We start from the raw sequence: 25,999 nt of genomic DNA on the forward strand, positions 1-25,999 counted from the left end.
ATTGCAAAGTTAAAACAAAAGCATTGTGCTTGTGCTACATTATCCATAGCCAAATGAAGTTGTTTGAAGAAAAAAAATATTTTTTCAAAAGTGAAGCTGTTTGTGTTTGAACATTCAATAAAAAATAGTTCATACCACAAACATAGTTCTAGGAAGTTAAAAAAAGCAAATTACAGAATGATAACAGTATGTGTACTTTAGTTTACAGAAGTAACAAACTTTAGTATAACAATGCTAATGAACTCCTGGCATTGTTCTAACATGTTGAATTACTAAATTGAACTGTTCTAACCACATTGCAACACCTCCCTCTATCCTGTTTTGCAGTCGTCGGACCAAAAGAATGGCCCTAAGGCCAGCTGACAGTGTCTGTCATTTATAAACTCTATGCTGGCAAAGACACTGTTCTATCTGTGTCTGTTTAGGTCTATTCTCCACTGACTTTTGTGTTTCCCCACACCTCACATTGGAGAAGTATTCTTCTTATTTATTTATCATGTTTCTATACTAAGTTGCACCTTTTTAGTGTAGTAATATGCTGGTGCCTTAGTTTTCATACTTTAAAAAAAAATCTCACACTCTAGACTGTGCTATTACATTCTCCAGCCCTCTGCATTCACTATACATTGTATACTTGTTTAACTGTGCTGTGCTCTTCTATATGTGTTGTGAAGCCTTAAAAGGAAATCATTTTGAAGCATTTCTAAACTCGGTCAACTCAACTTACAGATACTGAATTGCTTTTATCGTCATGATCTCTCTGGAACAGGGACACATAATATTGGACACAGGTCCTAGTCATATGCAGAATGTAAAAAAAGCACATATGTCACAGAGGTTGGAACTCAAGTCGTGTGACTTGGACTCGAGTCTGACTTAAGACGCATAATGAACGACTTACAACTCAACTTGGGGGTTTTCCCCAGCGACTCGCGACTTGCTTTCTCTGCTTGACAGCTGAAGGGGTAAGAGAGGAAGGCAGTGAGGCTTCTGTAACACAGCCACCCCCCATTCAGCTGTCAGAGGAGAAAGCTGTGGACTTAGATTGCAATCCTGTGCTTAAGAACAGGATCAGAGCTCTGTTTCTATATGGGGACAAATGGGGATAAATGAAGTGACTTGACCTGGGACTCGACCTGAAAGAATTCTTGGTGACTTGAGACTTGACTTGGGACTTGGTGTCAGTGACTTGGGACTCGGCTTGGAGGGTGACGACTTAGTCCAACCTCTAATATGTCACCACTGTAACTTGTGAAAAAATGTAGTATGCAAGTTATCCCTAGGTTATCCTAAGTAATGGAAAAAAAACAGCAATTGTTTTTTCCAGCTTCACATTATTCAAGTGAATGTCATTGTCAGGTAAATGAAAGTGACCAGTTTGTGACCAATTTAATAAATTAATATTCCAGTTGCTATAAATGTACAACATACACAGTCTGGCAACAAAACACATCAAAAACACCCAAGACAATTTAAGGAAGTGTAAATCAAAGGCTATCCAAAGACAGGCAAGTACAGGATTTGCCATTGTTCAACTCCTATGATTGACGTGAAGTGGCACCCCTGCAGTTGACTCCTTCCTACCTCTTCTCATTTAGAAAAGAGAATTATGGATTTTTAGTAATCTTTAAAATCAATGTGAGTGAAAAAGTGTTTCTGATGCACAGAAACACTAGATTTGGCCTCCTAGGGAAGCCGTTACCAAGCATTCTATTAAATGTCAGCATAGGCCACCTGGGACTGTTTAAAAACACTGCAATATGCAATTTCTAATGGTTGTTTCATTTATAAAAAGGACACGAAAATCAGATTTCCTTATTCCAGGCAATCTTTTTTGTAAAGACCATTTAAGGGAGTCATGAGAGCTACTGCAGTTCACGAGGGTGAAAACTTCCAGCTCATAAGCACTATATGAACTGCATTGCTTTGCATTGTAACCCTATATATATATATTTTTGGCACAAGCATTCGTAAAAAGTATTACAAGAAAACATGGGAGTCTCCATTCTAAATACAGCAAAACAACAGTAGTTGTAGTTCAGTGAATAATAAAGGTGAAGAGGAAAGAGGAAGACACAAGTGTCAATGGGCACAAAAAATGTTCCAGGACGTACAGGAGGCTGGCAGGGCGGTGCCCCAGTCCCAACACAACTGAGCAAAACAAGTCCAGTGTGCAACACCATGGAAAAACTGAGCTCTTTAATAGCCCTTTTAGTGCTTCCTGAGACATTTCTATTGTTTGTTGCATGAGGTCATTTTTATTGGAAGCACAGGATCAGCAGACAACTGCCTCGGTCTGACAGTCTGCACAGAAATGCTAGTCATCCATCCCTAGGGATAGCTTATGGGATAATGAGGGGTCAAGGACACCACCAATGACCTGTGCAGTTAATGAGACACATTCTTGCACCAAATAAAGACTGTCATTAAGGAGACGAGGCTGTATTTATATTGACTTGCTTTTTACGTACTAGATTCCACTTTTATACACAAGATAGCAGGTTAAAACCAAGAGACTTATCATTTGGCATAGGGGATAAATGATGCCAAAATCTTTGAGACACACAAATAGGTTACTTGCAGCAAAAATAAAACATGGATTAAATGGCTTAATGGAGTATGTACTGAAATTACTTGGAGCAAAACTATTATGTTGAACAATGCCTTGTGGGACTGCAATGACCCTAATTATAGGATATATTCCCTACCCATATTTCACATAGTACTTGCCCATCTCAAGTCTTAAGCAGGAAGACAACTGTTTAGGTGCCTCATATTGAGCATTTGACACCTAAACTCTATCTGCTAAACTTGGTTCTAAATAAGTGTAATTGTATAAATGTGGTTTGACATCTACATGTAACCTTTTTCAAGAGTGAAGAGTGACGCAGAACATACTTGATAAAGCACAGTATATTCTACTCTGAAGCCTTTCTTTACTTTTCTGATTTGCAAGAGAACATTGAGGAAAGTTCAGGGGTAGAATATTTTCTGTTTCTACACAATGATCTATCAGGCTTGTGATGCTGTCATTGGCAGCAACTTGCTAGCAACGGGATTGTTGAACAGAACACTCACCTAGTTCTATGGCATCACTAGCTCATTCACCTAAAAGCTGAAGCATCTTGCTCCATGAGTGATGTTGTAAAACCAGTTGAGCAGTTTCTTTACTCTCTTCTTTAATTGTTATAATGATATGGGCCTAATTCTCTTTTCACAAAATGTTTAAATAATCCAGCACCTGTCATCTTATATTTTGTTATGTGCCTACCCTTTCTTCTGAATATTTCTGCACAGCGTACATAATGCAAAGCATTTTTGTCCCTTGGGATCCTGCATTCCTGTGTTTGGGTGCCAAGGCTCAGGGTAAGCATGCTTCATGGACAGATTTCCATGTGTTTTGGAGGCTTTCACCACATGTTCCCATGGGGTTTTGTTGCATGTGATTACACAACCAAAGAAACACATTGTAGCAGGAAATTGAAAAAGCATTGACTATTATTCTTGTGTGTTCATACATACATACAAGAACAAAAATAGAAGTAGTTTTATAAGTGATACAATGCTGTATGATTAATGAAGAACCCTAAGGGAACAAAAAGTATTGTGTGCATACTCTATAAATAAACATTGCTTATCTGCCCTGGAAAATACAGTCAGTAGTATTATGCTTTATCTATTTATAAAATTCTTTTTACTACACAGATATTGCCAGATCCTGTATCCTATAAAGCCCTATCTTATTATACACCGAGACAGTATTTTCAGTGTTATGTTTCCTAGGGAACCAGGAAAAAAACAAATTACCCCAACATGAGAAATAATAAAGTCCCATATTATTATTTTCTTTTCCTAGCATGTGAGATGAAACTAACTGCAAAATGGACAATAAGATTTTATCAGGTTTACAGCAACAATGGCCCCATAAAGATTGCCTGAGACGTCTCTAGATATGATTTTGATTTGTACTGCAATGAAAGGTTTTTCTGTATGCAGAGTGCCTGGGTAATAGTTTTTGACATTCCTGCCAGAGGAACTGAAGCTTGGACAGGTATTTTAGGATGCTACAGGGCAGACAGTGTAATGCTGGCCTTGGAGAAAAGTGACATTATGTTGCAAATAATAAAGTTAAGACACTTCCTTTGTGCACCAAGCTTTATCATTTCAGCACAGCACCACTGAATGCAGAATGAGGAAATAATTTATTGACTACACTGCAGAGTACTGGAACATGAAATCAAATGCGGTAAAACTGCCACACACAACTTACACAAATGAGCATAAAGGCTGATACAGCCAGGTATTCAGGCCAGAGAGAGAACAGACCATTGTGTGCGGTGCCTATATCTTTTTGCTGAGTCTGTTGGAAAATACAGTTGGTGCAAACAAACACTTTTATGGAGAATATATCTTAGCTGTAAATATCCTCTAAATGTCTCTGATCGAAGCCAGTGCTGATGACTGATCTCCATGATTTGTAGTTGGTGTAAAGTCAGAGCTGTGCTATCCCCTGCTGAGTAAGCTATATTTAGTTCAGGTTTGAAGTTCAAGTCTCCAGTTGGGAGAAGATCCTTAAATGTGGCTCTTAAAGGTTAATCTAATATATGGATATATAGCACCTATTAGTATTAGACTTCTACATAGAAAATCTAATACTGTGCAATAAACTTTATGTGTCTATATAGGAATGGATTAGAACATGGGGTTTGTGAGTCTAGGGTGCAAACCCCAAACAAACATCTGAATACACAGTTGAAATACATATATGTTATTGTTTTACCCAGCAAAAGAGTTCCAAATTATTCTTCAATCTGCTCAACCAGTTTTGTGATATATACACCTCTTTCACTTTGCACTGGAAGATCCTTATGATTTCCCGGTTTAGCTTTACAACTTCAAGTTCTGCTTTATTTGTTATTGTTGTTGTTATTAGGTAAATTTATTCATACCCCACCAATGTCTTCTACTCACATGGTAATCAATTCTGTCCAGTAAGTCATTGTGTATCTACAGAGAGGCATTCTATCATGTGTTGCAATGATAGATGGCTTAATAATTAAATCGTCTCACCTCCCTAAATTACTTCCTGTCTAATGGGATAGAGATTATTCAGACTAATATTTACAAGGCTGGGGGTGGACATTGAGATTGGATTATGCATAGCCAAATTAAAAATACCTGGTTACTAAAAGGATTACCTATGCAGAATTACAAATGCATTGGTATTACAGAAAACACAAGCAGTATGTGTTTGCACTTCTCAGTAGGACTTTTTCTGGACTTCTTTTGTCAAGATAGCACAGTCAATGTCCAAATAGTTTGACAATGAGTACCTGCTTTGCACAACCTAGATATGCAGGCTTATACAGGGAGTGTGCCTGTTTATGTAAGGACTACTTATTTATCAGGCTGAAAAAAACAAGGAAAATGTAAAATGTACCATAATTTTTCTTTCCCGCAAAAGCTCTATGGCAGCATGTGCTGCCATGGAGGGTTCAGGAAAAGATATGTCTATCAGGAATGAAAGGATTGTTTTGTAGCATAACCATCTAAGCGCCTATAGGCTTAACAGAAAAATGCCAAGCACATATGGTATGAAGAATCATCACAAATATGAATTTGAACTTACCTTGGCTAATGGTAGCACCATAAAAGCTCCTCCACCACTGGACTCTACAATGATAGCTAAAAATTTAGGATTCACAGCACAAAAGGAGCTGTCCCATGTGATCTTAGATACCCGGATATCCTCATATGTTTGATCAGCTTTTACAGGCTGTCCAAAAATGTGCCTAAATTTGCTCTGGCGCACCACTCTTCGGCTCATTGCGGAAATACTGCAGGGAATAAAAAAAGAAGAAAAAATCAGATATTTTAAGAATTATCAATGTTGTAGGTTCAAATTAGGCTGATTTAAGGTACAAATCAAGTCCAAAAAACAGATTTTTATTTGTGGTGTAGTTACTGAAATGGGACAAAAGTAAAATATCTGCACATTGAAATAATAATTTTATAGAAGGAGGGAGAATCTCTATCAGCTTTTTATGGCTGTTCTGAGACTAAAGCTACGTACACACGTCAGATTTTTATCGCCCGATAATCGGCATCGGCCAATTATCGGGCGAAAATCTGCCGTGTGTACAGTCGGTGTCGTCCATCGTCCGGACGACCGACCTGCCGGATCCACGGACGATGGACGACAGCCGATCGTAATGAAAGTGAAGGGGAGAGCGCGCAGCAGGGTGCCGCTCCGTCGCTCTCCCCCTCCCCTCTCCATAGAGCATGAACGGTGCTGTATGTACAGCACCGTTCATGCATCGTGCACTCCCTTGTGTTTCACGATCCTTTCCAACGACAAAAATTGGCAGTGTGTACGCAGCTCTAGGGAAGATCACCAGGGCAGAAACAATGAGACAGATGACAATAAAATTCCAAACCAACACACTCATACAATTTTTTCCCTTCTTCTTCTGTCAGAGAGAATTGGTCCCTAGCAAAAAACTAAGAATTTTCCAGTAGGGACACAAACAGTCAGAAAAAAATTCTAGGGACCATTTTAATTTGAGGCTGGCAACAGCATTGTACAGTAGGATGAAAAATGCACCCAACCATTCCCAGGCAACTAAATGAGAGTAGTTGGGAAACATTTTGTGCATGCGTTTACGCTGTATTGTGGTTGCAGCACAGTTCTTTTGTTATGACCCTTTTGGCCTTGCAGTTGTTTTTCTTTATGTAAATTAAGAACCACACCGCAACCACAAGGGCAATGCATGCAAACTTATTAACCTACAATGCAGTTTTACATTGAGCACATGACAGCAGACTGCAATGTGCCTGGGATCAGCCTACCAAGTGGTTTGCAACTGCAAATCAGAAAGGGGCCTAACAAATACATGTTCTAAAAAAAACACAAATACACAATGCACTTCAATTAAAATTGCATCTTATTTGTTGATGTGAACTATTTCCGTTTTGAAAAGTTTATTTTCCACTTTTGTTTGCAAGTTTTTTTTTAATGAGCCTTACTATTTATATACCTCAAGCACAACAAAAAGAAAAGGAAATAGATTGACCTCCTCCTCTAGTGAACCCAATAGGTAGCATCTCATATATCAGCAGTGTGTGGGTCCTAGTATAGACTGGTATCCATTTCTTTTGCCTATTTTATTAGGCTCAGAGCTTCTGATTGATGGTTGCGGTACAGAGTATTTAAAATAGTTCACATAGCATCAGATATGGCTATTTATTATATACTTTGCACCATTTTACATATCTATTTAAAAAGGGGAAAAAATGTAAAAAAGCATTTGAAATTATACGACTCATAGTGAATCTGGAGTAGGAAAATATCTTAAAGAACTTTATGCATATGTAAGATGATGGGTCAGAGCCCATTCCATTTGTATGATTAAAACTATAACACAAGGAAAAAATCTGTCAAGGGCGATTTCTAAAGCATCTAACAAGACATGAATCAACTTTTTCTGATTGAATTTCATTTCAACTGACCTGTTTGATACAAATCTCAACTGTCATTCAATGTTCAGTTGTTCTCACTACCACAAATTGCAAGATTGATTCCTTAGGTTCCTTATCAAATCCACGGAACAGAATGCAATGCAAATTAATCACTGTATTTTTACTCAACCAATCCCTCAATTGATAAACAAAATTATATGTGAGCATGCTTCGAAATTTGATTGAACAGAAATTGATTGAAAAGTGTCAAAAGCCCAGAAACTTGAAGGTGGCTGTAAATAAGCAATCTATTATAGGATGATAAACCTATTTAACCCTCAATCATCTCAGATGCAACAATATACTGAAGTATATACATTAGGACCATTACTTCTAAAATTATACACTAGTGGAACACTAAATTAACCTGACTAAGACTTGTTCAGCTGCTGCCTGTGATACAGCGGAATTGTTGATGTAACTTATTGGCTTTAGTTGCAACAGAGACAACGTAGTCTAAAAATATCTGATCAACCTCAACAGTCATACTAATTCCACTATGTAGAGAGTAATGGGTTAAATATATCTTGGAACAGAAAGGAATTATAGTCCAGAATTCCTAATACAGTTTTTGAAAGGTATTAATATGCATTAATGTGACACCATTATCTTTCTGACAACTTACTTATTCCAACATAAACATGCTCTAGCACACTGCCGGAGCATCATCTTGCAAGCTATAAATTACTCCATATTTCTCAGAATCTCATTAGAAGGATAGCTTTGTCAACATTTTGTATTAATTATTTTTTTATTTGTTTGATTTTATTTATAGTATTATAGGATTCTTTTCTAGTTTTTATCTTTTTCGTTTCATTTTATTCTGCTAAATATAACAGAGAGAGGTCTTGTCATATTAAGTGGACCGTAAGGATTACTGAAAAGTTGGTTTTAGAAATATGCTTATCAATTTAGGATTTCAAATTATAATACAAAACACTAATAGCATGCCCTTAGGTAGAGTGTAACACCCTCTCACTGGCCAAATTCTTGCAACCTGCCTCTTACTTGTATAAGGCATAACAGTTTAGTCAGCTGTTTTTCTCATCCATTTTCCTGGTGTAACCAAATGACATTTATAAAGACTAACATGAATAAAGCTAATCTCCTCCACAGACAGATATTCTTTATGTGTAAAGTAGTAAACTTTAAGTAAGTAGATTTTATCAGTAAAAAAAATGTAAGCTGAATATACACATGACTGATTACGCCCACTTTTACTAGATAAGTTACTTCCAGCCATGCAAATTACCTATTCTAGTTACTAATGATACTAACCCTACCCAAATCTCCCACCAACTGTTTTTAGGCTTAATAATGTCTCTGTTCTTGCAACAGAGCATCCAAAATATTTTTTTTTATGTACTGGAATGTATAACAAGGAGTTAGATACCTTAAAAGTGATTTCAGGATCAGAAAGGGTAAGTGAAGCTCTTATTTTAGTGATAGGTTTGAGTTGGGTAATAATTTTAAATTATTAAATTTGTGTCCAGTAAAAACTTACTGGTAACTCTGATGTTTTAATGCTGTACGCAAGCCATGATGCATACCAAGATTTAACTTTGTAGAATTGATTTTTGCATCGGGAACACTAAAAAAAATATCTAACAGGTAAAGAAAAACCCCTAACAATTAAATTACACCATTGCAGTGCAGTAATGCTCCTTAGTGCAATGCAGTGTCTTCCTGCATGTGCTGCAGTGTGGGACAGTGCACCAGAAAAAGTCCTGCTGTGCTGCACTGCCTAAAATACTGCATGCACAATTTGTATTCTGTGTTGGGCAGCTCATTTAAGTTAAAAGGTTGTCCAATCACAAGGAGCGCATAATGCACAGCAGCAAACCAGGCTGGCATAAACGGCCCTAAAACAGCCCTAATGAACACAGAACCAAAACTATAGAGATAAAAAGTTTAGGTTTAACTTCATAGGGTTGATTAACAAAAGGAGTCAACAATTCTTACTTAGGTTCATTCCCTCGCATGTGATTGTATATTCAAAAGATACACCTTTTTTTTACCTACCTTTTGCCAAGGCAAATGACAAGCTTACTATAATAAACCAAACCTCATTTTTTAAAGCTACTTTTTTATTTATTCAAACCCATACAATTATAGCAATTTAATTTATTACTTATTTATTTTAGTCAACTGAAGCAGGGCTAGAATGTTGGTATTGCTGTCTGTGTCCATCCAGAATTCTCCATACTCTTGTCTAAATATTAGACTGTCACCGAGAAAGGAAGTGGTATGGTCAGGGTCCCATTTAAATGACTGTGATTTCCAAAAAAACAGCAAATAATTTTTTTTACCCAGGTTAGCAATTACCTTATCTGTGTTCACTAAAATATTCCAATTTTTCCCCGGAGCTTGATTGGTATGGTATATTTAAAGTAAACATTGCTCCACTGTTTAAACATTCTGTAAATTAACCAGGATGTGGATATGGATACTTGATACAACATTTCTTTTTAGTAGAATATGAAAGGTCAAAACATCTGACAGGTTTTACAAGATTTCCTAACCAACTATTAGGCTATTGCTGTGACAGGATGTGACGAAAAACGTCCCGGGACACCGACATTAGCATCAATCAGAGAAATATTTAGACCATTTCCTGCTGTATGCAGAACTGACAAAAAGTTTTACCTGAATATCAACTTATTTTATATTGCTAAATATGTTTCCTACTCATGCAAGAGATGAATTCTTTTGTGCTAGCAAAGTTGACTACTTCATAAGAGTAAATTTTTAAGCACAGCCCCCTCCCCCCTTACTTGTTGTAGCCATCTCCTAGATTGTAAGCTCTTCTGGGCAGAGTGCTCTCCTCCTCTTGTGTCACTGTTTGCAACCCCTTTTTAATGTACAGCACTGCGTAATATATTAGCACTATATAAATCCTGTTTATTATTATTAATAATAATATTCTCCTAGTAGTGTATAATTACTGTTTGTGCTGGCACAGCTCCTCCTCTCTTTCCTTACCTTCTTACATAACAAAGAGGAATACTTTAGAGCAGGGTTGCCCACACTTTTTTTAGCTTGTGAGCTACTTTTAAAATGACCAAGTCAAAATGATCTACCAACAATAAAAACTTGCACTTAATAACTCCTGTGCGTAGTAGAGTTCTATTTTGAAAGGCAGGGCTCAGCGATCTACTCATGTTGCCTTTGAGATCTACCGGCAGATCGCGGTCCACCTGTTGGGCACCCCTCCTATAGAGTGTTATTTGACTGAGATGTCCAAGTCTGCTGACATGATATAAAAGACGGATTCAATGGGTATTTGGATGCCTACACCAGGGTGGCTTTTACAGCTACATGCTATACAGAAAATACTTTCACATATAATCTAAACTTGCTGTATGGTGACAGAATCCCGAAGTGACATATTAATAGGTCGATCTATGTACAATATGTAATTCCCTTATATTATTTTACTTGTTTCTGGGAAATTAACAATCATACATTCCCTGAACAGATTTAGGATTAGACAGCTTCTTACTTCAGTGCATATACCTAACCAATTATCCTCCTGCCAGGCATTCTAAACAGATTACTAATATATCCCTGATAATGTCCCTGATTACCAGAAAATTGGGTTTTGACTAGCGGCACACCGTCTTTTATTCGTGATGTGGGCCGCAACCCTTTGGAAAAGATGGAGACAGGTATACTAATGTGGCATCCTGACACTGGATGATCCTAAGTGCGGCCCTTTTGCATGCCTGATATCAAAACTCAGTTCCACTTTGAGGGTGGAATAACTTCCTGAATCAACTCCATTCTGAACTATTCCCCATCAATAGTGCAAAGTAGATAACTGTCTGGAAAGAGCACCCTTTGGTGATGGCTAGGAATAGTTTAACTAAGGCAGCGGTCGCCAACTGGTGGTCCACGGCTCTGTGAGGGGTCAGGAGAAAAACCCCGCTGGGTGGAAGTACCGGCCAGGGCCACGGACCACATCCCCGTATTGATCGTAGGCTCAGGAAAATGTCTCTGGACACAACCCGCCCACTCTCCCTTCGCGGGTCTGAGCCTTCTGAGCCTGGGAGAGTGGGCGGGTTCTGGCATCATGAAATCACTAAAGCGGAAGTTTCAGTCCGGAGCCGGTAAATTTAGTGGTCCGCCTGTCTAAAAAAGTTGGCGACCACTGTTTTAAAGCACAGATGGACATAAGTACCAGGTAGGATTGGCACATTATATTACCCACCAGGGCAGTAAAAATTTGAATTTTTGCCTATGTTAATAAATTAAAACAATAGGTAAATGTGTCAATCCTAACACAACTTCAAGTCATACCTATTATATTATATTAGAAATTCTAGTGAGATGAAGGATGACGTGTATGATGTAAATTAGAAGTGTGATAAAAGCCAAAATAAAGTATAAAATAGAGTATAAAAATATAATATAAAAATGATGAGTATACATTTTAAAACTGAAATTTTCTGACTCAAAATGCCATTATGTGGCTGGGCTCAAACTGTTGTTTAAAGCCCCCTTAGTCCTTATGGCGGTCATAATCTGTCAGATAATAGCAAAACACTAAAAAGACCAACAGTAAACCAGTGCAATGTACAACAAAGCCTATTTAGTACATAACGTAATAACACATGTCATTCTTTTGCAAATCCCTAAAATAAAGGGTTTATTCCCCCATTTTAGTTCAGAGGATGCAAAAAATTTGTTGTTATAAATTTAAAGTGTACCTGAAGTCAAAAATTATGAAACTAAACCAGCTGCTGTATCTGGCCCATGTCCCACTATTCTTAATTCTAGAAGCCATGAGGCTGCTCTATCACCTTCTAATGCATATTATCATCAGCAGCCCCCATAATAGGTACACCATATCTTGTACGTTACTAGAATATCATCTGGCAATGTGCAACTTTAACAAGTTTTAAACATTGGTTTAAGGAGTGAATGCTTAAGATCAGGGTTAGGGTCAGTTTATATGGATGTTTGAACCAGTATTATAACAGCCTAGAATTACATTTCCATTCTTTCTAATGTGGATAAATGCATAATCTCTGTATGCTTGTGTAAACCTGGCCTATGCATGAATTTTGCTCCTTTTGTCTAGTGATTTCGATTTCCCTTAAGCCTGCAAGACGACACACCATACATAACAAGTGCCTAGGCTGAGGATGTAGAATACAGACTATCAAAGCAATTGTGGTACAATTTATATCATTTGAAAGGGTTTTTTGTTTGAGGCCCCAGTTTTACATTGGCAATGTTGAGTTAACTATACAGTAACAGTGACATGCTGGTAGGACTGATTTACCACTGGAGGCAAATTTACAAAGTTCCTGACTGGAAGGTACAATTAATCTCTGGATAAGCATCAAAGTAGCTTTGGTAGGTACATGATGACAGGCATATATATGTCTGTTGCAAAGTGGAAATCCAACACAGCCAAGGCTCCAAAAGCAGATTTGTTCACATAGTAAACAGTCATGTGGGTACATGTCAACCTACAAAAATAGCAATGTCACAATGATTAATGGGACAAGACTAAGTCTGAAACAATAAAAACTTTATAATGTTTGATAACTATTACATTTTTGTTTTTAGAGATACTTTGTTACGGAAGAATTTCAGGCATGAATAATGTACATTTGAAATACACACTGGGATTGATATTTAGTGCACTAACAAAGTAAATGTTCACTATCACTTTGTACCTAACGCATATGTTTATAGAAATTATGAATATACAACACTATCTTATGTGATAAACTGTGTGTGGAATGAAAACACTCATAAAAACCCAGGTAGTTATGTAATGGAGCCAGAAGGAACAAATGTTTTTAAATCTGTAACTGCCCTTAACATTCACAGCACACCAGCTGTCCAGAGCACTGAATGCCATTAAGAGTCATATCCTAACACATGGTAATGACTAAAGCACAGTGTATGTCAGTCAGGGCCTGAGCTGTTATCACTATCAATGAAATGGCATTTATCCAGCCTCAGTGTGTCTCAATAGAACTTTTTTTTTTTTAAACTGTATGTATTTATTCAAAATTCAATTTTTTGTCTGTACTTTGCCATCACAATATACATTTTTTATGGAGAAAAGCAATCTCACATTCAACAAGTTTGTGGTTGCAAAAAAAATAAACTTAAACTAATAAAGGAACTTAACACTGCCCTTTAGAATTTAATTCTTATACATAATTGGATGAGTCCAATTTACAATAGTGACTCTACATCTCATGGCCATAATGATGCAAGTCCAGCCGTTGCTCCCTTGTCCCCCTCCAACCTCTTATATTATCCCCTTTTCATTCATTATCCTACGTTCTTGCCCACCTTTTGCCCCTCTTCATTTTTGAAAGAGATCCACTAAAAAAGGAAAAAGATAAAATTGCAGCTTACACCTGCATAAGGTTGTTACTATTGCTTGGGTCAGGTGGCAGGGAAATATTTTCACCTTGCATGCTTTTTTTTCCCATTATTAGGAGGCATTGCTGAAAGAAAATTGCAACACAACACGAACCTTTCCTGTAAAGAACAAATTATTTTAGTGAATAGATCACCTTGATGAGATCTAGATCACCTTGAAAAGATGAGAAAAAATCTCCATTCCCATAGGGTTCAAAGACAGAAAAAACAACTGACAGAGGCTCCCATTGTTACACATTCCATGCAAAATAGAATAAAATATTTTGCCAAGAGTTGAACGGAACTTTAAAAAAATATTTTCATTAAAGAGAAAACTGAAGAAAAGCCTACCCATACAAATACAATTATCAACATAAAAAATCCAATCAGATAGCATATCATCAAATCTGACATCTTGGCAAAAGCTGAAAGCAAGGTTATTTAGCAAGGTCATGATATACCTGCAAATAATAAGGACAAGTTATTATTTAATTACAATGACTCTAGTACTGTACAAAAAATGTAGGAAACAACTGGAGGTCTCCCCAGTGAAACTCACCAGAACAGCACTTTCAAGGCTGGAAATATTAGGCTATAAGCATTATTATACATTTTTTTCAAATATTTTTCTGATGCTTATTTGTATATATTGGTTGATGTGTTTAAAAGGAAAATGGAAAAAAATAGTAAATTATAAATGACTAGCCAGACCAAGGACATCCAGACACAAGCATCAATCAATGTACTACAATAATGCTTGACTACAGCTTAATAAAACATTTACCAGACCAATACAGGTAATCATATTCTCAAGAGAATATTCCTTCTCAATGCACTATATTTTTTTTGATAAGAGTACCAGTCATTATAATTTCATTTTGTTTTACCACTTAAACTTTACTCCATGGGGAAGATAATCTGGAATCTAGAACTCCAAACACTGCTTGCATGTAGGGATACCGGATGCAGCCAGACAACCAATATATACAGAAAATGGTCAGCAATGACAACTAGCATATTATCATTGGGCTATGATGCCAACAATAAAACTAATACCAACAAAACATGGTAATGGAGCATAAAAAGCTTGTACTTAATATTTATTGGAGAAGAGAAAAATTTATATTCTTTATTTCCCTAGAATGTTAGCAAAAGTTGGCAGATATTTACTGAAATTTTGACATTTAGGCAAAAAGCACTGGCATCAATAGGGAAGGCATTTATGATGGTTTTCATGGGTATATTGGGCTCTGAATTGTCCCTTTAAGGTAACATATCCTGAAGCTTTTACGACAATGCATTTTAATTACCTTCACTATTTTACTTTTTTCATTAAAAAAAGGAGTCAGAACAACAATCAAGTTAATGAAGAAGGTGAAACTCAAGTAGTGCAGCTAACAATGGCCGCAATTGACATTCCCAAAAGATTGGAGCAAGGCCTTTATATGAATAAACTGCTTTCATTCTCTTTAAATCTAGTTTTATAAAAAAAACAGTTCTGGGTGATCCTACAATAAGGGTAGTTTCTGTTCTGAGTTGACAACTGTTTCCGTTTTAACTTTTTTTCCTTCCATGCTCAATACCACAAAAAGGTCTAACACATAACAAGGAGGTGAGTCCAGAGCAAAGATGTGTGGTTGAATTGAGTACATGTAGGTACAGAGTGGCTACAAAGTCAGCATTATTGATATGAAAAAAATGAAGAAAAAAATTGTAAATAAAAACAGCCAGTTGTTTATGATATACAATGCTTAGCAAAAGCATCAGAGCCTCATACGTAAATGTATTATTCAGAAAAAAAAAAAAAAGAAAAATTGTGCTTTATGTCCATGTATAGCTAATGTTTTTTGAAGATAGTACACAAAAAATAGGTATTGAACAGAAGTTAAAGTAAAAGGGAAGAATGAAAAGTGAAAACACAACTCATACCCTATTTGTTGTACTAATAAATACAGACAATATTGAGTGTTCCGAGGATAGAAAGAACATATTTTTATACAAAGAAACCAAATGGTTGAAACAAACTATGTCTTATTAAAACAACCTTACCAAAACAGAGACAAAAGCCTGGCATATCACCTGCCAACAACAAGCTATGTTGACCTCACAACTTTAGCCCAGTTGTTTCATATCTCCAGTTGGGGAACTCCAGTATAAACCAGTGATTTACATATCTAACCGCCACCATACCCTTAATTCTGTTCTTCTGTATATTCTGCCTTGTGTGCACAACAATAGATTATAATAAACTACCCACAATCAATTAAATGCTCCAGAAATTCACATTATCCAAACACAATAATATAATAAAATAACAATCTTCCATTTTACAAATACAAGTAATCTAAAAAGAGGGAGGGATGGGAATGGGACAGGAGAAATAAAGATAAAGGGGGATATGCAATCATGGAAAGAATGGGCATCTGAACAACACAGGTAACCTAAAGAAGAGCTATACTCAAAAACTAGTCTTTCAGTTATTAACCTATTCTTACTTACTTGCACTAAAATGTCAGTCTTACTGATGGCACTGGCTGGGTCAGCTTGTATCCATGAAAAATATAATGATTTATGATGTGTTTAGAAAATGGCCAGCTTGTGATTGGCAAGTTTATGTTTTCTTCCTCTCCTGACCTTCTCCTCCACCCACTCCTCCTCCCTCCCCCTCCCTCACTAGCTGGAGCCCTCTGCACAAAGAGCTCACAAGCTGAGAAGAAGCAGGAAGCAGCTGCAGACAGAGCAGGGGCACTTCAGTGACATGAGAGTCTCAGGTGGAAAGAAAAAAATCTGCATAATTAGGGCAGTGGGAGTGGATTAGAAACACTCCCACCAGAGATGGCATTTCCCAGATTGCAGTTCACCGCTTAGGCGATGGAGAGACCTGGAGGTGTGGCCAGAACTCATTTTTAATGTTTAAAGGTTTAAGCAAGCTGAAAAAAGTATTCAGATGATTATAACTTTGGCTTTTGTTATCCATGAGCCAAAGTTGATTTTGTGAGTATAGGTACGCTTTAAGAATAACACCGTATCCTCAAACAAAATACTACTTATCACAAGTGACCCATAGAAAAAAGTTTAACCATTTAAACAGGAAAATCGATGGGTACATAAAGATTATTAAATGGTAAGGGGGCGGGGGGGGGCTTTCACCTGCCTATAATTTAGCACAGAGGTTATGGTCCATTCATTTTCTAAGTGCCCTCAGCATGCCAATGGAACAAAAAATGCACCTAATTGTATCCAGTGCATTGAATGTTTTTGTATTGCATATGATGCAGTGCACTGCTGGAGAGGTGCATTTGGTTTGAATGTGTATACATGTTGAAGTGCAATTTAGAATGAATGTGTCATGGCTACATTTCCACTGTCCACATTGTACTTGCATTATTGGAGGGTATCCAATTAATTTCTAATAGGCAATGCATACCAGCGGAGTAAACAAAAACCTTACAGCCCAATGCACCACAACACATCAATGTGACTATACATGCATTGTGGTGCTCTGCATCAGCCAAAAAATGGCTTAGGTATATTTTTTAGCACATTGAATTTGGGGGCCTATAGAAAATCAATGGACAGATATGATGCAGACCTATAAACATAAATTAATTATTTACTTGTTTTGGATTTCACCAATGACAACAAAACATCCCAATATGTACATAGTTAAAAAAATATATGTTAAATGTGCTGTTAAATTCTATTTAGAAAGCATAAAGACAAATAAAGGACCATAAATTACCATCCATTTGAAGACACCTGTATTGAAAGGAAAGCATTAGCGGAAATGTGTCCTGCTTCCCTCATGGGAAGGATGTTGATTCTAAAATAGTAAACTAGGCTGAATGGCTAAATCACCAGACATTAGCAGATGATAAAATGGTGATATTGCTTTGAAATATTAATGAGGAAGGTATTCTGGTACTGTCTAAAACAATTATATCAGAATAAATAAAGATGATAAAAATGACTTCATCCATTTTCACAAAATGATATTGTAGACTTGTCAAGCTATACCCAGGGGTGTAGTCATAAAAAAAGAAGAGGGCGCACAGTAACAGTGAAATCTATCAGTGGCGAGGGTGCAGGGAGAGTCTATACAGGGGCCCCGAAAAAAGTGAGGGCACGGCGTGCCGGTCCCACTACACCCCTGGCTTTAGCATTCCAGAACATACCATGTTTATTTGTAAACAGATACAAAAACACCACCTAAGTTAGTATCCATTCAAATTATTACATGTATTCTTTTACATAACTACAAAAAAACATGCCTTCACTTAGACTGTTTTTCCACAACAGACTTGCTAGGCATAGGTAAATGTGCATGGTTCAAAGAGGGGGTGGCGTTTAGCAAATTTAAACTGATGACATTTAGCTTTATATGTGTATTATAAACGATCGTCATGTTTTTTAAAATAAAAATTGATCTAGGCTGGCTTCCTGATTTATTATAGTGGATCAAGGTCTGCCCCAGGTAGGTGCATAAACTTAAAGAGGATATAAACTCATTGGTAAACGGTGAGCTTCTGCCATAATCAACAAGTATGGACAACATACAACCTGTGTGCAGCTGCCCTACAACAATGACAGGTCCAGCATGTGCTTTTGTCATTTAAAACTACTTCCTGGTGACTTTTTGTTTTAATAGGAGAAAGAACTAAAGTTTAGGGTACATATAATATATAATCCCTAAAGTTGGCTGTCAAGCTATCCTTATCACAAGCTCACTCCATCCAAGGATACCTTACAGGTAATGGATACCTGTATACACACATAAATTTAGGTCCAAATTTTTATTAAAAACATAAATACAACACTCCTAGGAGGTTAAGTATCTTCCCACTCATTTGAACTTTTAATGTAATAGGAGAACTCAAACAACGAGAATTCATATGGAATGGGATGTATTCTCCTAAAAATCAGACTAGTGATACAGCAAACCACATTATCTTATACCGCACAAGCTTAAAGTGCCACATAATTATATACAGCCTAAAGTGAAACAGCAGTCTTTACTTTTATTCTCCCCTGCTCTACAGCACACTTACCCAAAGATATCCTCATTAAAAACTAGTTTATAATGATTAACAGTTATCGTTGGTGCTTACATGATTTCACTTGTCTACAGGTTAGTCACTCTACAAACTGCTCAAGCCAAAATATTTTATGCATGTGTTGCTGTCAGTCTGCTAATAATGTTAACAAAAATTCTTAAACACTAATGTTTACTACAGTGTACCAGGTAGGAGGGACAGGGAGCAATTAAAAGCTTTATTCACATTAGAAGTTGTGAATCAGACTAGTTCTGAAAGAACCCTAATTTGGGCCCCGATAAGAAGGGCCAAGGATTTTGGCTAGGTGTTGAGGTCCAGGATAGTAATAGCAGAATTATTATTATTATTGCTCATACATATTATTTTTGACAAAAACATTTATTTTTCAATTACAATAGTAACCTGAATGTGACATGAGGTTTTAAGTGACCGTATCGGTACTGGTCCAAAGAAATCCTGGATTGCTGTCTTCAGGGTTTTCACAGGACAGACAAAACTGGTTCCCAGCCAATACTTCACACCAAATTCTGCCACACGAGTCTTTGGAATGAGCACATGTTCTAATTTTGGGAGACAAGAATTCCCCGCTGACGTTGACTTAGTACTAAAGACAGCTACACTGATTAGAGTTCACAGCATGGAAGAGGCACTGATATGCAGCTGTGCTCCTAGAAATCCTAATACATAAAATGTATGTATGCATTTGTTCAGGGATAAATGAGAGTGTTCCTTGTCATGCAGACATATGTTTGTTTGAATTTTCTTTCTTCAAATTCTCCAGAATGACAAGTGATCAAAAGATATTACCAAAAAAATATCATCTGTAAGCAGCATTTAAATATTGGTGCACAATATCATTAACTAGGGACATGAGTTAGATTATAGATAGATAAGAGTGAATAGGTCTTTGGTTGGGCTCTTCTAGCCTATTTACTTTAGATTGTTAGCAGGTATTAGAAATTTGCTATACAGCATAAATGCAGAAATACGGACACAACTGAAGATTAGCGGACAAAAGTATATTGTCCAAGAAATAATAGCCCACTCCAAGTTGCTGTCTTCTAGTTTAAATTAAATGGTAGATACTCTTTCCACCCAATAAATAGATTTGCTATTGTCCCATACAAACAGAATGTAAACACCCAATACATGAATAATGTGTCGAGGCATGTTAGTATTTTCATGGGTAATTCATGTTATAATCTACAGACAGCATATCATCTAATCTATTACAAATGTTATTTGTTGTACATCAGTGCTGTGAGCTTCAGTGGTTTAAAGCAATCATGTGCAAGTTCAAAGGATTCCTGTAGTAACCAAGAACAACTGCTTTAGGACATCCTGTGTACATGAAATAACATTTCTGATAAAACAATATACCGGTAGTTTATATACAGCTCACAATAAAAGCATCAATATTTTTTAGGGAAATTCCAAACTACACTCCTTAGGAACTATGGCTCTGAATTATTAAAGCGCTCTAGGACTGGAGAATATACACTTTCATCAGCTGAGTGATCTGGAATGGATTTTCTAAAAATCATTAGCTATTTGTTAGCAAATGTTTTCAATTCTTGACCAGATCCATTTCAGGTTTGCTGGATCACCCAGCTTCAGTGATGAAAGTGTATCCTCTCCAGCTTTGGAGTGCTTTATTAAATCAGGGTCAATGGCACTTTAACAATGATCCCACTAATTGGTTAACATCACGCCTGAGGCGTGATCTGATTGGGCTGCTGTATGCATCTATACCATTAGCCGTAAGTATATTCTCAGCATTTTCCATTAAAAGAAAAGCTTGAAATTTGTCTGAAGGCTGAAACAACTGTAGATGGAGATTGAATTTCAGGACAGGTATGTAATAATCATAGCCTGATACTATTACCTGTAGTAAAGTAAAGTTTGTAGTGAAAAGAACCGTTTACCTTTACTTTTTATCTCTGTTTTATCACTGTTTTTCTAACTTTATTGCGATAAATAACAAAGGAAAAGAATAAGTGATTTTTGTAGATAGAAATGTGTTTACTTAATTTTGAGCCTGACTTTTTAATATTAGAGGACATTAGTCAAAGTTTCTCTACTGATGTTAGGCTCAGTTAGCCTTTTACTAAGAGTATACAATCAGTAGTCAATCAACTAAATCTAACATGACATGTTATTGCATTATGTGGTCTTTGGACATCTAACATCAGACAGGTGGTTCAGATAATTCCATTAAGGAAAACCTAAAAGTAAATAGCATAACACTATATTAAAGCAATATATGTCATAATAACACAATTTACAGCCCTGCATCCTAATGATGGCGGACATCAATAAAACATTACAGGCTAATGTGTGGAAATTGATATTACTTCTGTCTGTGCCATTATCGTTTGTGAAGAACAAAGCAATTATGACTTTTTTTATTTCTCTCCCTTTTCATACTGTTTCTAAATTCAAGGAAAAGGGAAACTTTCAGAACAGAACAAACCCTGTATGATAACTATTTCGGAACTAAATTTGGATGCAATTGGCCTGATTTATTAAAGCTCTCCAAGGCTGGAAAAGATAGACTTTCATCAGGGTGCCTAGGTAATCCAGCAAACCTGGAATGCATTTCCTAAAAGTTTTTTGCATATGTTTTCAATTGTGGACCAAATATATTCAAGGTTATTTGTTTGTGTGTGTGTGTGTGTGTGTGTATATATATATATATATATATATATTTGTACATGAAAGCATCATGTACCACCTATGCGTATCTGGACTCAATGAAGATTGCTTTTTAACAATCAGTATATTGTATTTACTTTTTATTCCTGTGTTATTTGGAAAAATAAAGTCCTTGCCAAATTATTTTTATTTTGTACTGCTTCATCTGTTAGTAGACATCAGGCCCTGCTCTACAGTGCATATTCAGCAAGGAAAGCATACAATTAGGCTGATGTGAGGGATCTGAAGAATAAGAACCTGCACATAATGTATCTTCTAGTTCACTATACACAGTATCTAAACATAACCTTCCTTCAACTTGTTAACATCATCTGTCATCACTAAAATACAGATATTTCATTCTTTCTAACCACACCACTGCATGTAGCTATGTAAGTTTTCTGTATAACTGTACATCAATATTTGTAACTTTCAAGAAAAAAATGTATAATATTTCCACATGCTATGGCCATGATTGTAATCCTTTTGTTGCTGAAAGCAGAGATCCTGTAAAATAAAATACCAGTTACAATTTTTATGATATATGATATTTCAGCTAAAATTTAGCAAACTTAATTTCAAAAAAAGTTTTTTAATTATTACTATGCACACAAACACAATATAAACCTCACATTATTTTGTAAAACATCATAGAGGAGTTTGGCTCAAGTAAATAGGTACCAAACATATCTAACCTCAAAACTGCATGAAAAGACATGAAAATATGATACCCAGAACTGGGTGGTAATTTAAAAGCTTTTATAGCTCATCATAATGGAGTTTACAAGAAACTCTGGCCTGAGAATTATCCCTGGTACTCCAATGTGCACAGTATTACCCAATATATATGGCATAATCTCCACTTTATTATCACAAGGGAGCTAAAATGGATTGCTGCCTGTAGAAGTGATCAGAAAACATTACATTCGCCCTGATCATTTTTACAATAAAGGCCTCAGCCTACAGAATAAAACAGCCATAAACTTTCTAAAACAATTTACAACCTGAATGTAACTAATACAAAATTACAATAGACACAATATTTATAGAACAGTGAGCCTGACATTCACCAACATTCTCTGGAGAGACTAATCCAGATCCATGTGTTTTAAATGGCAGTGATTATGACTGAATCAGAGAATGTTGCTAAATGTCAGATTGACTTCTTTATAAATAGACCCAACCGTTTTGTTTTTAGTAGTTGGTGACAATGAAAATTGCACATCAGAAAGAAGTAATTCATTTAAAATGAGTGGAGCAGACTAAAGTGTGTGTATCTGAATGTGTTGGGGGCTTTATAGAGACACTGTCACCTTGCCCTGTATGGTCAAGGTGACTGTGTCTCTTCAAAGAATGTGAAACATTTTAATCATTAGATGATTGCTTCTAAGCGGTGCCCTACACTGGGAAGCCTGAAAATGAGATCAAACATCTGCATCTGAGCTTTGTGACTAAATTTAAAATAACTTTAAACCAATTAATTAAAACATCATTGACTTTGACAAACAACAAACAACAAACTTTGACATGTTAATGTAATTTTAAAAGTTAGATCCAATTGTACTGTACACCTTATAGTTCTGTTAAGTTATTGCCCATTTTTTGGACAGATTAAACCTAGTAGCCATTAAAATAATTCACCTCATCCTCAGCCAGACCACTGAACTCTGTGTGAGAGTAGTTCCCCACACACCTGATTGAAAGGTACAACTCTTCTATATTAATGTAGAGCATATGATTTACTAATTAGAAAACTTTAACTCAATGGACTTTTTGTGGGCCTTTTGCTCTGGTGTGCAGTGGTCCAGTTTCGGCAGCCTATTGCACAGCTAGAGGACTTTGTTAAACTGCTGGGGATTATTTCCAATACCTAAGAAATAAAGCTTTACAAGATAATTATTTTCAGCACTTCTGAGTTTTTATTTTTCCTGAAGGTACAGCCGGACCTTATAGCCCCTCCATTCACACCTCCCTACTGGAATACCATAAATGAAAACTTCACGTTGCACCTTATCATGTCTACTAAATGACACCCTGACACACTATGACAATGCAGATTAACACATCAGATTTAAAATACATTCTAATGCACTGGCCGTCATACCACAACATACATTAACACACATTAATGCAACATACCAACGGGCCACTAATCATGACTATTAATAAAACAATAATGTGGGCTCTCCTTTCCGATCTCTTTAAAAATACAAACTGACTGGCTGAGTCACAGACCCATAACAAGCATGCAGGAAGTGATGAAAGAGTCAGCATTGTAGTCTTCATTGTTCACTCAGGACAGGTTCCTTTAAATAAATCTAATAATATATATTGATATGATCTCATATATTATATCAATATTTATATCCTAAGAAACCATCCTTACTTTAATACATAGACAGATTTCCAGATGTTAAATTAGCTTGTGTAGATTAATCCAAATTATAATGACAGCCCTTGGAATAAATGTTACATGCAACAGAATTCTGTACCCATCTTGAGGACTTGCAGAGATATAATTTCCCAAACTTTGAAAACATCTGGAGGCCCAAATGGCCAAGTCTATTAGACTCCATTTATTCATTCCATCTTTCTTACCAGATAAGGAAGGTCTACAGTCAGCTATGGCAGGTGCTTTTGCCAGCACGATATAGAGAAGACAATAGGAATTGTAGAGGAAACTAGTATTAATCACATTTTTATGGATATAAATTATTATTGATTTTTGCTTTAAAAACACAAAGTCTTATTAATACAATAGTAAAACGAAAAGTGGCATTCACTAACACAGACAGATTTCACCTTGAGTTCTAATTAGACATGTTGGCACCTCTGTTTCACAGTTTTTACCTTTTTCCAATTGTATTCAACTGGAAAATGTGAATGCTGGGTGAAAGTTGTATGGATTCTAGTAAGGTGGCCAGAATAGTATGACTGCTGACTGAATGTTAAGGGTTACTTTTCTTTATTAAATAAGGGTTATGATCTATGCAGTCCAAAAGATAAAATGTTATATTTAATTAATTTCAAAATGTTGATTACTTGTAGTTTATATTTCCAGGGTGCCTGGCAGATACAGCGGCTTAGTTAACTTTAAAATCTTGTCATCAAACTGCTGAGCAGGAAATTAAATTACTCATATTGCCATCCAGCCCCCATCAGAGACACAGAGAGAGGGGGAGTGTTTGTGTGTCATTGATAGGACAATATGGATGCTTTCATTGAATGACACTCCACATGAGCAGACCTTATGGACAATGTTAAAAATAAATCTGATTTCGTAAACTGGAATATAGAATAAGCAGTTCTGTAACTCAATAAGTGCATGACACGAATAGTACAGGGGTACAAAAGAAACTTTACAGAATATAATTAGAAAATGGCTTAATATGTCAGCTGGTATAATGGTAAATGTAATAAACCTTAAAGCATTTGTGCCTGGGGGTTTAGGGAAATAAAAAAGACTCTTTGTAGCAGGGAATGTTGCAGCAGCTAAAGAAGGAGACAGGCAGTATGCTGCAGAGAAGAGAGGTCACTTTCCAAATATAGCAATAGCAAAGCATTCCCTTGCAGGTCCTATGACCAATGAGCCATAGAAAACTGAGAAAAAAGCTCATTAATTCCACTATCAGCTCTACAACACAGGTCTAGGTAAATGGTTTTGTTGAAAAGCCTACAGCTTTGCCTTTTAAATAAAAGAAGCAGCCACATTCTGACAATATTGCCCTGTTCTGTCAATAAAGCATGACACCTTTGAAAAGGTTTTCTAGAATACAGAAGCTGGGTGATAGGTTCTCTTACCTTGAGCAGAGGTGTAGATGAGAGCTCCTGGTAGCACCTGAAATATGATTAGTAATAATATATTCCTTATCTTCAGCTCAGAAGGTGGCTGTAGTCTTTAAGCTCCTCTTTGCCTGTGTGTGTGGTTTTGTGCACTGCTGGCATGTACTCCCTCTGTCCAGTGCTGAGCTGCCTGCACTAAAGGCTCTGGTGTGTGTCTATGTATGTGTGTGTGTTGCAGGAGGTTCCTGCTGCAGTAACAGCTGCTGCTATCAACATTGAAGCAAAATAACTCAACACCCAACAGCTGAAAGACAGAATGATGGGGTGAGGAGGGGAAGTGTTCAACAAAGGGAGGAGTAGTGCCTTTTCCTCCATGACTGGCTACATTGTCCCTTCAATATTTTGTTTTATACAAGCATTACAAATGCTTCAGATAAGATACCACATTTGTAACTAGCCATAGTTTACCAGCCCCTGTAGGACATTGTATTACAGTCCAGTTTTGTATTCTAGACAAAAAAGTGACCCATTTTGCTGACCATCTGATTCACATAAAAATT

The 25,999-nt window shown here is 36.5% G+C and overlaps 1 protein-coding gene across 2 annotated transcripts in view; it reads right to left on the reverse strand.

Moving 5' to 3' along the window:
* The window catches only part of CORO6 (coronin 6), a 55,421-nt gene extending 29,705 nt beyond the window's left edge, over positions 1-25,716 (reverse strand). The window contains exons 1-2 of one of the 2 annotated variants that reach the window (XM_072430736.1): positions 25,458-25,716; positions 5,630-5,837 (exon numbers count right to left, since the gene is read on the reverse strand). In XM_072430736.1, the coding sequence (XP_072286837.1) occupies positions 5,630-5,827 (198 nt within the window). In that variant the 5' untranslated portion in view covers positions 5,828-5,837; positions 25,458-25,716. The remainder of the gene's footprint in view (positions 1-5,629; positions 5,838-25,457) is intronic. The other variant, XM_072430729.1, reaches the window with a different exon arrangement.
* Positions 25,717-25,999: the final 283 nt, after the last annotated feature.

The sequence above is a fragment of the Pyxicephalus adspersus genome, chromosome 1 (genome assembly GCF_032062135.1).
Source record: "Pyxicephalus adspersus chromosome 1, UCB_Pads_2.0, whole genome shotgun sequence".
In the NCBI taxonomy this organism is placed as follows: domain Eukaryota; kingdom Metazoa; phylum Chordata; class Amphibia; order Anura; family Pyxicephalidae; genus Pyxicephalus; species Pyxicephalus adspersus.